Source organism: Hippichthys cyanospilos, chromosome 3 (genome assembly GCF_059441005.1).
Source record: "Hippichthys cyanospilos isolate Australia breed blue-spotted pipefish chromosome 3, RoL_Hcya_1.0, whole genome shotgun sequence".
Classification (NCBI taxonomy): Eukaryota; Metazoa; Chordata; class Actinopteri; order Syngnathiformes; family Syngnathidae; genus Hippichthys; species Hippichthys cyanospilos.
In genome coordinates this window covers 13,693,313-13,705,287 of record NC_142371.1, presented here as the reverse complement: position 1 = coordinate 13,705,287, position 11,975 = coordinate 13,693,313, and the positions used below count along the sequence as shown (strand labels likewise).

The window sequence follows — 11,975 nt, the reverse complement described above, 5'->3', positions numbered from 1 at the left end:
AGAGAACACCTGCAGGAAGACAGAGTTTGTTCAGAGGTCATGTCATACTGTCAGAAAAAATGGCCTGACCACGGTAAGCTCACGGGTCCAGTTTAGGCTTACTGGCCTGACAGAGCCATGTTTCCGGTACAGGATGGACTACTGCTCCGAGGCTCCAGACTAGTTATCCCCGCAGCAATGCGTGACTCTATCCTCGACGCACTACATGAGGGACACCAGGGCATGACCAGATGCCGGTAGCGCGCCAGAGAGGCTGTATGGTGGTCAGGATTGAGCAACCAACTAAACGAGCTGGTGAGCAATTGCATCACATGCATCAAAGAGTGTGCGAACCCTGTGGAGCCATCGATGGCAGATGAGCTCCCGCAGAGACCTTGGCAAAAAGTAGGTTCGGACCTATTCTCGCTCAACCAAGACACTTACCTTACCATTAGTCGTGGACTATTATTCTAGGTTTGTAGAGATCGCAAAACTAACACCCACACGATCTCAGGACATTATTTTTCATCTCAAATCAATTTTCGCCAGACATGGCGTGCCTGAAATGCTTTTTTTGGATAACGCCCCGCAGTACTCCAGTCGAGAGTTCAAGGACTTGGCAGCAGCCTGCGGGTTCACTCACGCTACTAGCAGCCCTAGGTTTGCTCAGAGCAACGGCAAAGCAGAGCGCCATGTGCACACTGTGGAAAAATCTGCGAAAGAAAGCTAGCTTATCAGTTTGGTTTGTGACTCGAATTATTGTTTTATCGAAAGGTACTGCTAATCAAATGAATCATAAGAATGTTGACAAAATAAAACGGATTGGCATTACCAATGCTAATTCAAGAGACTATTGAAATTATTTGATCAACGCACGTGTCCAACTAAAGCGTACCCAGTTGCCCTGCTGTTCAGTCTATAGGCAAAGGCTCTACACTACTTTTTAAAGAAAATAATTGTTACTGCATTTGCACTTGTTGTAAAACATTTCTCTTGCAAGAAAAGTGACTAATGAATATAATAAGGCACACATGTAAAATAAATGATCAATATGAAAGGTTGTTAGGTCTTCACCTCAGAAATAATATTTGTCTTGCAAGAATTCGACAAAGAACACAATGAATGCATTTGACACTTGTAAATAAGAATATTAGCTGTTATTTGTGATATAATTATTGTGGTTATGTAGTTCAGTACACAAAGTGAAAAAAATATTTCACATTTTTGTAATGTCTAATCCATTTTAATTAATAAAAAAAAACATGTAAATAACATTTATTGTTGCCTCTTTTTCTTAAGGATTTTTTTTTTTTTTTTTTAATGCTACTAAGGATTTCAATGCTTGGCACTACAGATTTTAGTCACCGGAGGTTGGCAGGTCTATAAATATATACATATACATTTATATATATATATATATATATATATATATATATATATATATATACAGTATATATATATATATATACAGTATATATATATACAGTATATATGTATATGTGTGTGTGTGTGTGTGTGTGTGTGTGTGTGTGTGTGTGCGTGCGTGCGTGCGTGTGTATATATATATATGTATTAGAGAGAGAGAGACTAAAACATGGTGTTAATATTTTTACTGGACATAACTCAGACATTGATAACACATATTTTCATAACCACACGACTTATGAGCATGAACAATTTTTTGTCAAAGTAAAAATATTACCTTAGACTTAAACTAGACTATAATCAAGAAGCCCCTTTAAAATATATTAGTTCATGTTTTTTATTGTTTTAGGTCCTGTATTTACACCCCTTCATTATCATATCAGGTGTGAATGTTGAATGGCCTGTGTTAGTTGGTTATAGAGCAACATGACAATCAGTATAGCAGCCTCAGCACAATATCTATTAAAAAAAACAAAACAACAAAAAATGTTAATAGCAATGTAAAGTGGAAATAAGCTTGAAAGCCGTCCATTTTCGAGATCAGTTGTCCAACAAGTCGGAGCCTATCCCAGCTTGAGTGAGTGGCCCACCCCTGGTCTGGTCAACCAAGTGATGGCCACACAGGGCACATAAACAGTACACAAGAAACCATTCACACTTGAGGGTAATTTACAGGCTGCAATGAATATACAAAGCATTTTATGGAATGTGGGAGGTAAAAAAATTACCCAGAGAACCTCATGCTAGTATTGGAGGACCATGCATGCTCAACACAGGATGACCTGAGCTGAGATTCCCACCAGCAAGCTCTTTACTGAGAGCCAGCCTGCTATTAACTTCTCTACCCCGCTATCCACGGACAAGCATTTTAATGTTAAGAAGCTCCACTTTATCCTTTTCAGAATTACCAACCATTTCAACATTCATGAACATTGTCTTTTCAAGAATAAATTATAAACACCTATACCCTGTAAAAGACCGATGTCAAGATTAACCTAGCATCAAAACATTAAAGTTAAGGTTAAATCAACGGAACCAGCAGACTACCAACAAGATGTAAGCTATAAATAGCCATCTCTTTAGATCTCTTAGTTCTCATACCAACTTGGAGCTTTTCATTTCAAGAAGAAGGTATGATATGTTGGAAGATGGTCAACATGTTTGTTGTCCTCTTAATATTTATCCATCAGCAGTACAGAGGTACGAGATAAATAATCATTCGTTTGTCTACTCTGTATCGCGGTTTAAGTTTATGCTTTTAATTGTTATCTTCAGAAAGTATGGATATTTTTGCTTTTCTTGTTTTAGACGTTGGCTTCATTCGTTGTAACAGGCAGATGTCTGTCTGGTTGAGTTTTTCTGTGGGGAAAAAGTGAAATAAGAAATCATTCTATCATTACAGCTGACTATTGATAGATTAGATTTATTTTAAACAAAGCCATTCTATGATTATTTTCATTATCACATGCTTCACAAATAGCACCTGAAAGGGATGTTATCAGAACATTCATTTGTTTTTTCCAATAAAATATGATTTATGATACATAATAATATGAAATATCCATGTACATTTGCTGTAAATGAGTGTGACTGCACATACTCATATTTAGTGAGAGATGCTTTGTCACAGGTGACCTCTGTGAGCGGGCTCCCTTCCTTTGAGGGAAGTGTCTGAACTCCCATACTGTGTCTGTCGCCTCTTGGAGTGGACATCCCGTTCATCTTAACTTCCCTAGAAGAAAATGCACAAAAGAAACGACGTTAGAATCCATTCAAAATTAACAGGAGGTTGATACAAGCGTAAACCTGTTATATTTACCCATTAGTGCCACCCTCTCCTTCTTCAAATACTTTGAGGCCTGGTACTTTTTGTCCAAAAAGTTTGACCGCAATGGACATAAGCAGGCCGCAGCGGTTTCTGTAGCAGCAGGTGGCATCCACGACCAAGAAAATCACCAAGAAGATGACCATGACGATACCTGCCACACTCCCTTTTGTCATGCTGCTACGTGCTGTGAGTGCAATGAAGATGAGAGGGAGTGAAGTAAAAAGATACATACAGTGCTGTATGTAATTATGAATGGAAATGTGGAGACTTCACATTGTCTTCTCCATTTGAAATGTATTACCAGGTTTCTCTGCAATGGTGAAGTTGAACGTTGCAGGGAAAGAGGATCCATTAGCATTGACTGCTATGACTTCCAGTTGATAGTCGGAGCCAAAGTTCAGGTCTATGAGGGTAACAGAGTCTGTTTTGGATGATAGCTGTTTCTCTTTCCACTCTACCCCATCTTTATCCTAGACAGAAACAGATACCGTCAGTTTTAGGCATGAAGTGTGGAACGTAAAAAAAAAAAAAAAAAAAAAGGAAAGATAATGGTTTGCTGAAGTATGTTTTATGTAACAGTCTTTTGTCTACTGCCCCCACATCAACATTAATCATATGTATCACACAATGCAATAGATTGAAAGAATGCAAAAGCATGCTGATGCATGTTGAGCCTGACCTCACGATATCGAAGATTGTAGTGTAGAAGAGGAGTCCCGCCATTATCAGCATGTTTGAGGGGAATGAAAAAGGAGTTGCCCCCTACTTTCATCTCATCACATAACAAAATTGGACTGTCTGGTTCACCTTGAAAGCAATGTCGAAAAAAAAGTGCAGAATATTACACCTTCTCGGTATTGTGTGAGCTCCTTTTGTTCAACAGCCATGAATGAAAATGACATACAATATAAGTGCTTACTTTGACACATGTTCCATTAACTATTTTGTGTGTCTTACCTCCTATGGATGGATAATGGGAGATCATATGGTGTCATAGACAGCATTGGGCAGCACCCATGATGATGATGATGATGGAAAGGAGAAACAGAAAATGGGTTCCAGCAGATATGTAACATAGCAATTGTTACTAACAATAATAGGAATCTTTTTACCACATTTATAAAAACTCTGTGAGATCACAGAGGTGCAGAGAATTAATGGTTGAAAACATGGACGTAAGTTCAATAGCTACTCTATTGCAGATTCAAGAATCACTGTGCACCAAAATTTGATGATGTTCTTGGGCATAGGACTCAAGACTAAACATTCGGAGGGACGCATCACTGTTGTGCAATGCATTCATCCTTATATTTCCCCTGGCTGCATGCTCGACAGGGTTGCACAAGTCTGGTCCTCAAGAGCCCCTATCCAGCCTGTTTTCCATGTAACCCTCTGACGGTACACCTGATTCGAGGGCTGGACTTGGCTTGGGCACCCCTGCTCTATAATGTTTGCGTCGGGTGCATTGTAATTTCTTAATAGTGATTACTAGGAAAATTTAAATGCATTGATTTGGATGAAAAATAATTTCACAGGACAGTTTCAAACTGCAACTGCTTGAAATATTGTATATTTACAGTACAGCTATGCAACAAAACAATCAGTTGCAAATATTACATCCCAGTAAGACAAAGTTATCTGTACAAGTGATGTCAAATTTATCATTGTTTAATTTTGTTAATTTCCTTTGTTAAATTTTAGGCATGGTACAGTACATGCTATTGGAAATTGGTTTTGTTGTTTGTTGACATTTGTATTGTTAATATAGTGTTAGTGTGTGTGACACTCACGGATTCCTAGGGTTCGGACAGCGTTTATATCTGAGAATTGCCCCCGCCCTGCTGCATTCAAGGCAGCCAAACGTGCAGTGTATAATGTATAGGGCATGAGGGAGGTCACAGTCAGGGGCTCTAAAAGGACAAACATGAAAACACATTTTGAGACCAACAGCTGTACACACAATGATTTTAACTCTGTCATGTACAGGTTATAATTACCTGAAGCCGGGACGGTGGCCTCTTGCCATTGTTCCGCTACATTTTGCCTCCATTGCAGGACAAAGTGTGTAATCGGTGTTCCCCCACTGATGGGTGGTGTTTTGAGTGAGAAGACCACTGATGCCGGTCCAGCGGAGACTGACAGGTAGGGAGGTGGACCAGGCTGAGCTGGAGGTCAAGAGAACATGGTACAAAAAGCACAGGTTCTATTTGTTCAATTATTTTTTTCATTATTGAAGCATATATGTAGAAATACAATCATTTCAGATTTGTTTAGCAACAACAATCCTCTCATATACGAGGAATGTATGAACGAAACAAAACAAAAAAGAAAGATGTCAATTGGAAAGTGCAATTGGAGAAGGTTAATTAAATTAGAATCATTAAAGTTGATACGCATCAGTCGTCAAATCTATCCGTTTTGCTCATCTTTGTCAATTTCTCCATTTCATAGGAACAAAAAATTATCCTAACCCACTCCTCTGATATAGGATGCAGACAATGGATTTAACCATTTTCTGTAGCCGTTATCCTCTGTGGGGTCGCAGGCCTGCTGGTGCCTTTTCCAGCTGACTTTGGGCAGTAGTCGGCGGACAACCTGAATCGGTTGCCAGCCAATTGCAGGGCACAAATAGACAAAACCATTCACGCAATCAATCACACCCAAGGACAATTTAGGATGTCCAATACACCTGCCATGCATGTTTTTGGAGTGTGGGAGGAAGCTGGAGAGCCCGGAGAAAACCCATGCGGGCTCGGGAAGAATTAGCAAAGCCCACACAGGAAGGCCAGAGGAAGGTAATTTGAACTGAAATGTGAGGAGGACGTGCCAACAACAACAACACAAGAGCCGCCTGGATTTAAACATTTTTTGATAATTGTCTTTTAGTTGGGCGGCACGGTGGAAGACTGGTTAGCATGTCTGCAACACATTTCAAAAGTACCCGTGTTCAGTTCCAGCTCATCCCAGCCTTACTGTGTGGAGCTTACATGTGCTCCCCATGCTTGCATGGGGCTTCTCCAGGCACTCCACTCTCCTCCCACATTCCAAAAAACATGCAATGGAGTCTTGAACACTTCAAATTGCCTTCAGGTATGATTATGAGTGTGAATTATTGTTTGTCTCTGTGTGCCCTGGCTAGCAAACAGTCAACAATCTGACGGCTGTGATTGGCACACCAGTGAGCCAGCGACCCTTGTGAAGATAAGCAGTTGTAGAAATTGGATGTATAGATGTCTTGCTGCGAGCTGCAAAAAAAATATGGAAATGTTCCAAGTTTCGATTCAGCCAGAGTTTGACCAAAACATAATGTCTTAAAGTTGAAAGCTAAACACTCTGTTCAATGTCATCTGTCTTTCACTCAAGTACGACCTTACTATGAGGCATTCTCAAAATACTTGTACGTGATTTGCGTCCGTGATTTGCATCATTCATACCACTCCGTCTCCAACAGTAAGTATTGTCATTTCTATACTTTATTCTCATTTTACACATTTGGTGTTTGAGTGTCTTTTTATCTGTTTTTTTCATCTTTTTTTGTCTCCTCAGTTTTTGTCTCCCTTCTAAGCAAATAAGAACAACATTGTTGGAGTAATACAAAATTGAGCGTTAATATTTCTTTAAAGCGCAAGTGGTTGATCGGATCTTGTAGGTGACACAGTGAGGGGTCCATTGAGTGGATTTTATAGTACAAAGAGGAAGCTCAGAACTTACTGTAAATTGCTACGTCCCTTGACGCATTGCCAATGATGCCAACAGCCATGCAGGAATACAGGCCACCGTCAGATGGCGCGATTTCATCAATCACTAAAACACCGCCTTCAACATGAATACGACCAGTCGGGGAGTCCTAACGAAGCCAGAACACAAACAGTTAAAGTACTGTACAGTACTGACATGTTGGAATAAATATTAATTGACAGACCCACTGGAGAAAGGCTCCTTTTATATAAAATGTTGAGGTTATGAAAGTTAGACTTTGGTTTGAAATGTGCTAACAGGGCTAGTTGATGCTGCGACCTACAAATTAAAATTAGATCAGAGGCATAACATGGTGACAGAGGGATAATTTCCCCTTAAAAAAATTAAGAATATTATGTGGTCAGGTAATACACACAATATCAACATATATGATATTTTGCCCTAATCCTAAAAGTGTTTGCCATACAATTATTTATTGTATTATATTGTTATTCTGCATTACATAAACCACATTTGATTCACGTCACTGCCAAGCAGAGGACCCTTTCATTTATTTCAGTAATCGTGCATGTGCGTGTGTGTGTGTCATCCCTACCAGTGTTTGTCCGTTGTACTTGTTGATCCAGTGCAGGTCAGGCTGGGGAAGGCCAGAGACATTACAAGCCACTGCCACACTCTCACCCACACTGACATTCTGCTGCTCTACAGACAAAGATACCTCTGGGGGCTCTGAAATTGGGGGGGGCGTGGGGGGGGGGGGGGACACAAAACGCCATCACCACAGCAGCCAAGTTTTTAAAGGGATAGAGTGTCAAATTTAGACCGTTTTTCATTACGGACAGCAGGAGGTGCTGCAGGTGCTGCATTTACCGTTGTCTGTAGCTATATCAGAGGCTATGTCAGCCTCCGGAGGAGTTCCACCCCCATGTAATATAATTGAATAACTATACCTATGATTATATTTAAAACATACTGTTGGTCATTAAGAACACATTCATTTACAAGATTTTGAAATTTACAATCATTTAATTTATTCCTTTTGAATGAAAAACGAACTAAATCTTACACACTGTCCCTTTAAAGTACAGTGGGCCCCCGGCTTACAAAATTAATCCATTCACCGGTTGGGTTCGTAAGGCGAATCCACCACATGACGGGCAATCCAAACCTATGTTAATTAGCTAATGCGTGTAAAACCCCAGGTAAAAACATAAAAATTGTACATGCATATTAATAAAATGTTATTGTATAATTGTATAGTAAGTGCTACTTATATATAATATACACATATACAATTATATAACATCATAAATAGGAAATATTTATTTATTTTTATTTATTTATTTTGCCTTGAGTGACACTTAGGGTAATATTCCTTAGTAAGGAGTAGCCTATGCTAGACTATCTTAGCTTTCTTCGTATTTCTTGGATTATCTCCAGCTTAATTTCCATATAAATCATCTTCTTACTTCTCTAACATCAGTAGCGATCTTGCGACTATACAATTTAAGTTTAAATTAAGAACTAAAATGCACTATAAATACGGTTTTGTAACCACTCACAATAGAACAAAGCTTTACCATTCCGCCATTTTGAAATGAGTGAGGCAGACCAATAGCAGCCCAGCATTGTAGTGAAGTGTTGCAGCAGAGGCAGATTGACGCCAACAGAAAATAAGAACAATTACCTAAAAACGCCTCAAGAGGGAGGGAAAACAACAAACACAACCAAGCCCACAGGTCATGACAGTTGTTGATGTTAATCGTAAGGTGGGCTAAATGCCTTAAAGAGGATGAAAAAACTCAGTATTCCAGATCGTAACGTGAAAAAAACATAAGCCAGGGATGCCGTAACCCAGGGGTCCACTGTAAATGCAATTTTGATACTGGACTTTGCATACCATATGCAGCAAATATATAAAATAAACCAACCATAGACATGAAGCATAACAGTAGCACTGCTTTCGCCGATCTTGTTGGTTGCAGTGCAGATGTACTCCCCATAGTCATCCCTGACAACTGACCTAATGGTCAACTGGCTGCGGTCAGAGTTGAATTTGTGATGCTTGGAGTCATAAGATGTTGGCCTGTGTGTGAGATAGAAATATAAAGTGATTGCTTTTTAATCTTTTTAGTTTACAGGTTTCAATTGTCAGGTTCATACTTACAAGGTGTCTAAAAAGTGTGTTTTGGTCTATTTAAATAACCTAAAAGCATGTGGGAGTGTTACTGACATACTTTCTTTTTTTTATTTTTTAATTATGTGCTCTGTTGGTTGGAGGGCTCACTGAGTAACACTTTTGACTTTAAACATAATGCACCTGTCTAACAAAATTAAAAAAAGAAAAAAAGGAAACTTAACCCATGTACTCCACCGAAGTAAGAGTGCATTTTGCAGTAGGCTAGTCCTGGGCACTAAAATAGGACCCCGTTACTTTAATAGTGTTCTTGTTGTTCTAGGAGTCATTGTATATGTATAGTATTGCAATTAAATGAATGCATTCGAATTGATAAAACCAGGTCTTACATATTCCAGGTGATATTAGGTTTTGGTTGGCCGTCGATCAAGCACAGCAATGAAACGTTGGTATCTGGTCCGGCAATGACTTTTTTGACCTCTTCTTTTAGATGCACAGTAGGAGGAGCTGTATTGAAATGTTTGTTTGGTTAATGGAAACTCATTAATTCTGTCCTAAATGCGTTCATAAATGACGATTCAAAGAAGACACACCATTTACAACAACTGATATTGAAAGCTGCTTATAAACGGGCCTCCCTCTGATCTGGGCCTGGCACACATATGTCCCAGCATCCTGTCGCTTCACTTTCTCAACGAGGAGGGTGTTGTTAGGCAGCCGTTTTACATTTTTTGCTGATAAAGACAAAAACAAAGAGTAAATATATATCAAGTGAGCGCTTTGTATGCGCTATATATAGAGGTGATGCACTCACCATATGACAACATCTCATTGCCATATATCCAGCGGACCTCAACTGCCGGCTGGCCAGATACCCGACAAGGCACTGCCCCATCTGTACCCTCCAAAAACTCATGGTAGGTGGGCGTGGTTTCAAACGACGGGCCCTCTGAAGATGAATGCAAGATGCTTGTTTTGGGTGTGGTAAATCTTCAACACAGAAGTATAATTTTTTGCAATGCTTTGCAGATACTCTGGCTACCCCAGTATTTGCAAAATGTAATTGATGTCTACATTTTTAATGCTCCGTTTGATAAATGTCGTCAGAGGTTTACATTTGTTCTACTAAAGATGATGTGTTTACTACACTGCTAGTGACCACAGTAACATTGTACTGTACGGTATTGAATGAAATGATGCAGTATTGGTGGTGGTAAAAAAAACTGTACCTGAGTCAAGTCAAAATAATAGACGCTCAGTATGATGCAATGCAGTTCTATAACATAGCGTAACTAAAATAGATATAATGAAACCTTGTGTCATGCAGCAGAATCGTTGCTACAGCTAATTAGATTTTGCAGGTGTAGCGGCTTGTTAGTGTGTATGATGCTCTTACGTACCATAAACATAAATCTGTGTCTGAACATCATCCATATGGCCGCTGTCAAAGTCACACAGGCAGGTGTACCTCCCTGCATCCTCCAATGTGGCTCGCTTGATGACCAGTTTAGATGAGGACTCATCCACTGTGGAGATCAACTCTTCATCAATGTCCTCGCCATCCCTTTTCCATGTTATATGTCCCTCTCCCCCAGCTGAGAGAGGATAACATAAGTTGATATGTGCCATGTGCTTCATTTATCCAGCTACATAAAAGATAAAAGTCATCCAAATGATATAACAGGTGGAAAATTGACCTTTACACAACAGTAAAAGCTCCTCTCCAACTTGAATATCTTGCTTGCTGGTGATGATATCCATTTTGGCATCTGATACAGAAAGGAAAGGTACCTTTTCCGTCAAACAAGTCACACACCTGTCACATTCCTATTTACTGGTATTTACTACATATTGTACATACAGCTCATTCATGTTTATCACCTAAAATGATCTATTCAAGACTCACTCCCCTCTCAGTCAATTTCAGTATGCTGTATTAATTTTCTACAGAACATGACATTTACTGTGTTTCCATTTAATTAGTACAAACGCCAATAAACGACAGACCTTACCTGTTTTTTGCATAAGCAGAATCAACACGAACAAAGCAACTGTCATGTACAAAATTGTCACCTTTGCCATGGTCACAACAAAACTCCTCTCAATGTTAGTTGCTAAAGATGTTTTGAGAGCCTCAAATAGGACCCTTACTCACAGGGATATCACAGCAAAGGTCTGTGCCCGATGTTATATAGGGGACTTAGAGGGGATGAAAAGAAACAAGAAGTGGGTGGGGGGAAAGCACATGCGACTCATCACTGCTCTCATTTGACACATACATTCAACCCACATTTGCTCATTCATGAGCAGAAAAGGATGTGAAAAAAGTGTTTTTCCACAAACGATTTGCTATCGTTTTTTTAATGTCATCAGGGTGGGTTAGGGTTGCTCCGCTTCATTTTCATCACAGTACAATTACTTTGAATTAGTGACATAATTTGCTATTGATATTCAATATTGATACTCAGATATTATTATATTTATTATTTATTATTTTATTTATTATATTTAATTGCAAGTTCATATTTTCCATTCTCCCTTCGTAAGATTATGGATCCCTACAAAAGGAATCAACCACTGCCAAATCATCCAGGGTCTTGCTTTATTTATCAAAAAAGTCATCTTTCACATAGTCTATTTGTCTAGAATGTGGTTTGGCATAGACTACTTATGTATAAACTAAACTGTGTATACAAAGTGCCATTATGGCAGTGTGCCATTCTTGTGCACTGACCCCAGGCTTCGACAGACACACACACGCACACATGTAAAATAGCATTCTGCAACATCACAATATCATACTTTGAACAATCGGGCTTTCATCACCGTCCTTTCATCTTACTACAGTCTTACTACAGTACCTGTTCCTGTGGGTCCTATCACTTTAACTTGCTGCTTGTAAGGCAG

The 11,975-nt window shown here is 39.3% G+C and overlaps 1 protein-coding gene across 1 annotated transcript; it reads right to left on the bottom strand.

Annotated features, from left to right (window-relative positions):
* Positions 1-1,574: 1,574 nt before the first annotated feature.
* On the bottom strand, positions 1,575-11,246 carry ncam3 (neural cell adhesion molecule 3). Its single transcript, XM_088411223.1, has 16 exons — positions 11,081-11,246; positions 10,766-10,837; positions 10,469-10,663; positions 9,883-10,017; positions 9,662-9,802; positions 9,458-9,575; positions 8,863-9,017; positions 7,527-7,660; positions 6,944-7,079; positions 5,230-5,397; positions 5,022-5,142; positions 3,912-4,041; positions 3,534-3,702; positions 3,224-3,416; positions 3,005-3,136; positions 1,575-2,763 (listed from the first exon to the last, which is right to left on the bottom strand). The coding sequence occupies exons 1-16, from the start codon at positions 11,148-11,150 to the stop codon at positions 2,709-2,711; spliced, it is 2,124 nt and encodes a 707-aa protein (XP_088267349.1). The 5' UTR covers positions 11,151-11,246; the 3' UTR covers positions 1,575-2,708.
* Between the last annotated feature and the right edge of the window lie 729 nt (positions 11,247-11,975).

Coding starts and splice junctions, on each gene's coding strand:
- ncam3 (XM_088411223.1), bottom strand. CDS start 11,150: ATGGCAAAGGTGACAATTTTGTACATGACAGTTGCTTTGTTCGTGTTG. Junction 9,018..9,457: donor CCTAATATCACCTGGAATAT/GTAAGACCTGGT, acceptor TCTCACACACAG/GCCAACATCTTATGACTCCA. Junction 3,703..3,911: donor ACAATCTTCGATATCGTGAG/GTCAGGCTCAAC, acceptor GTTTCTGTCTAG/GATAAAGATGGGGTAGAGTG.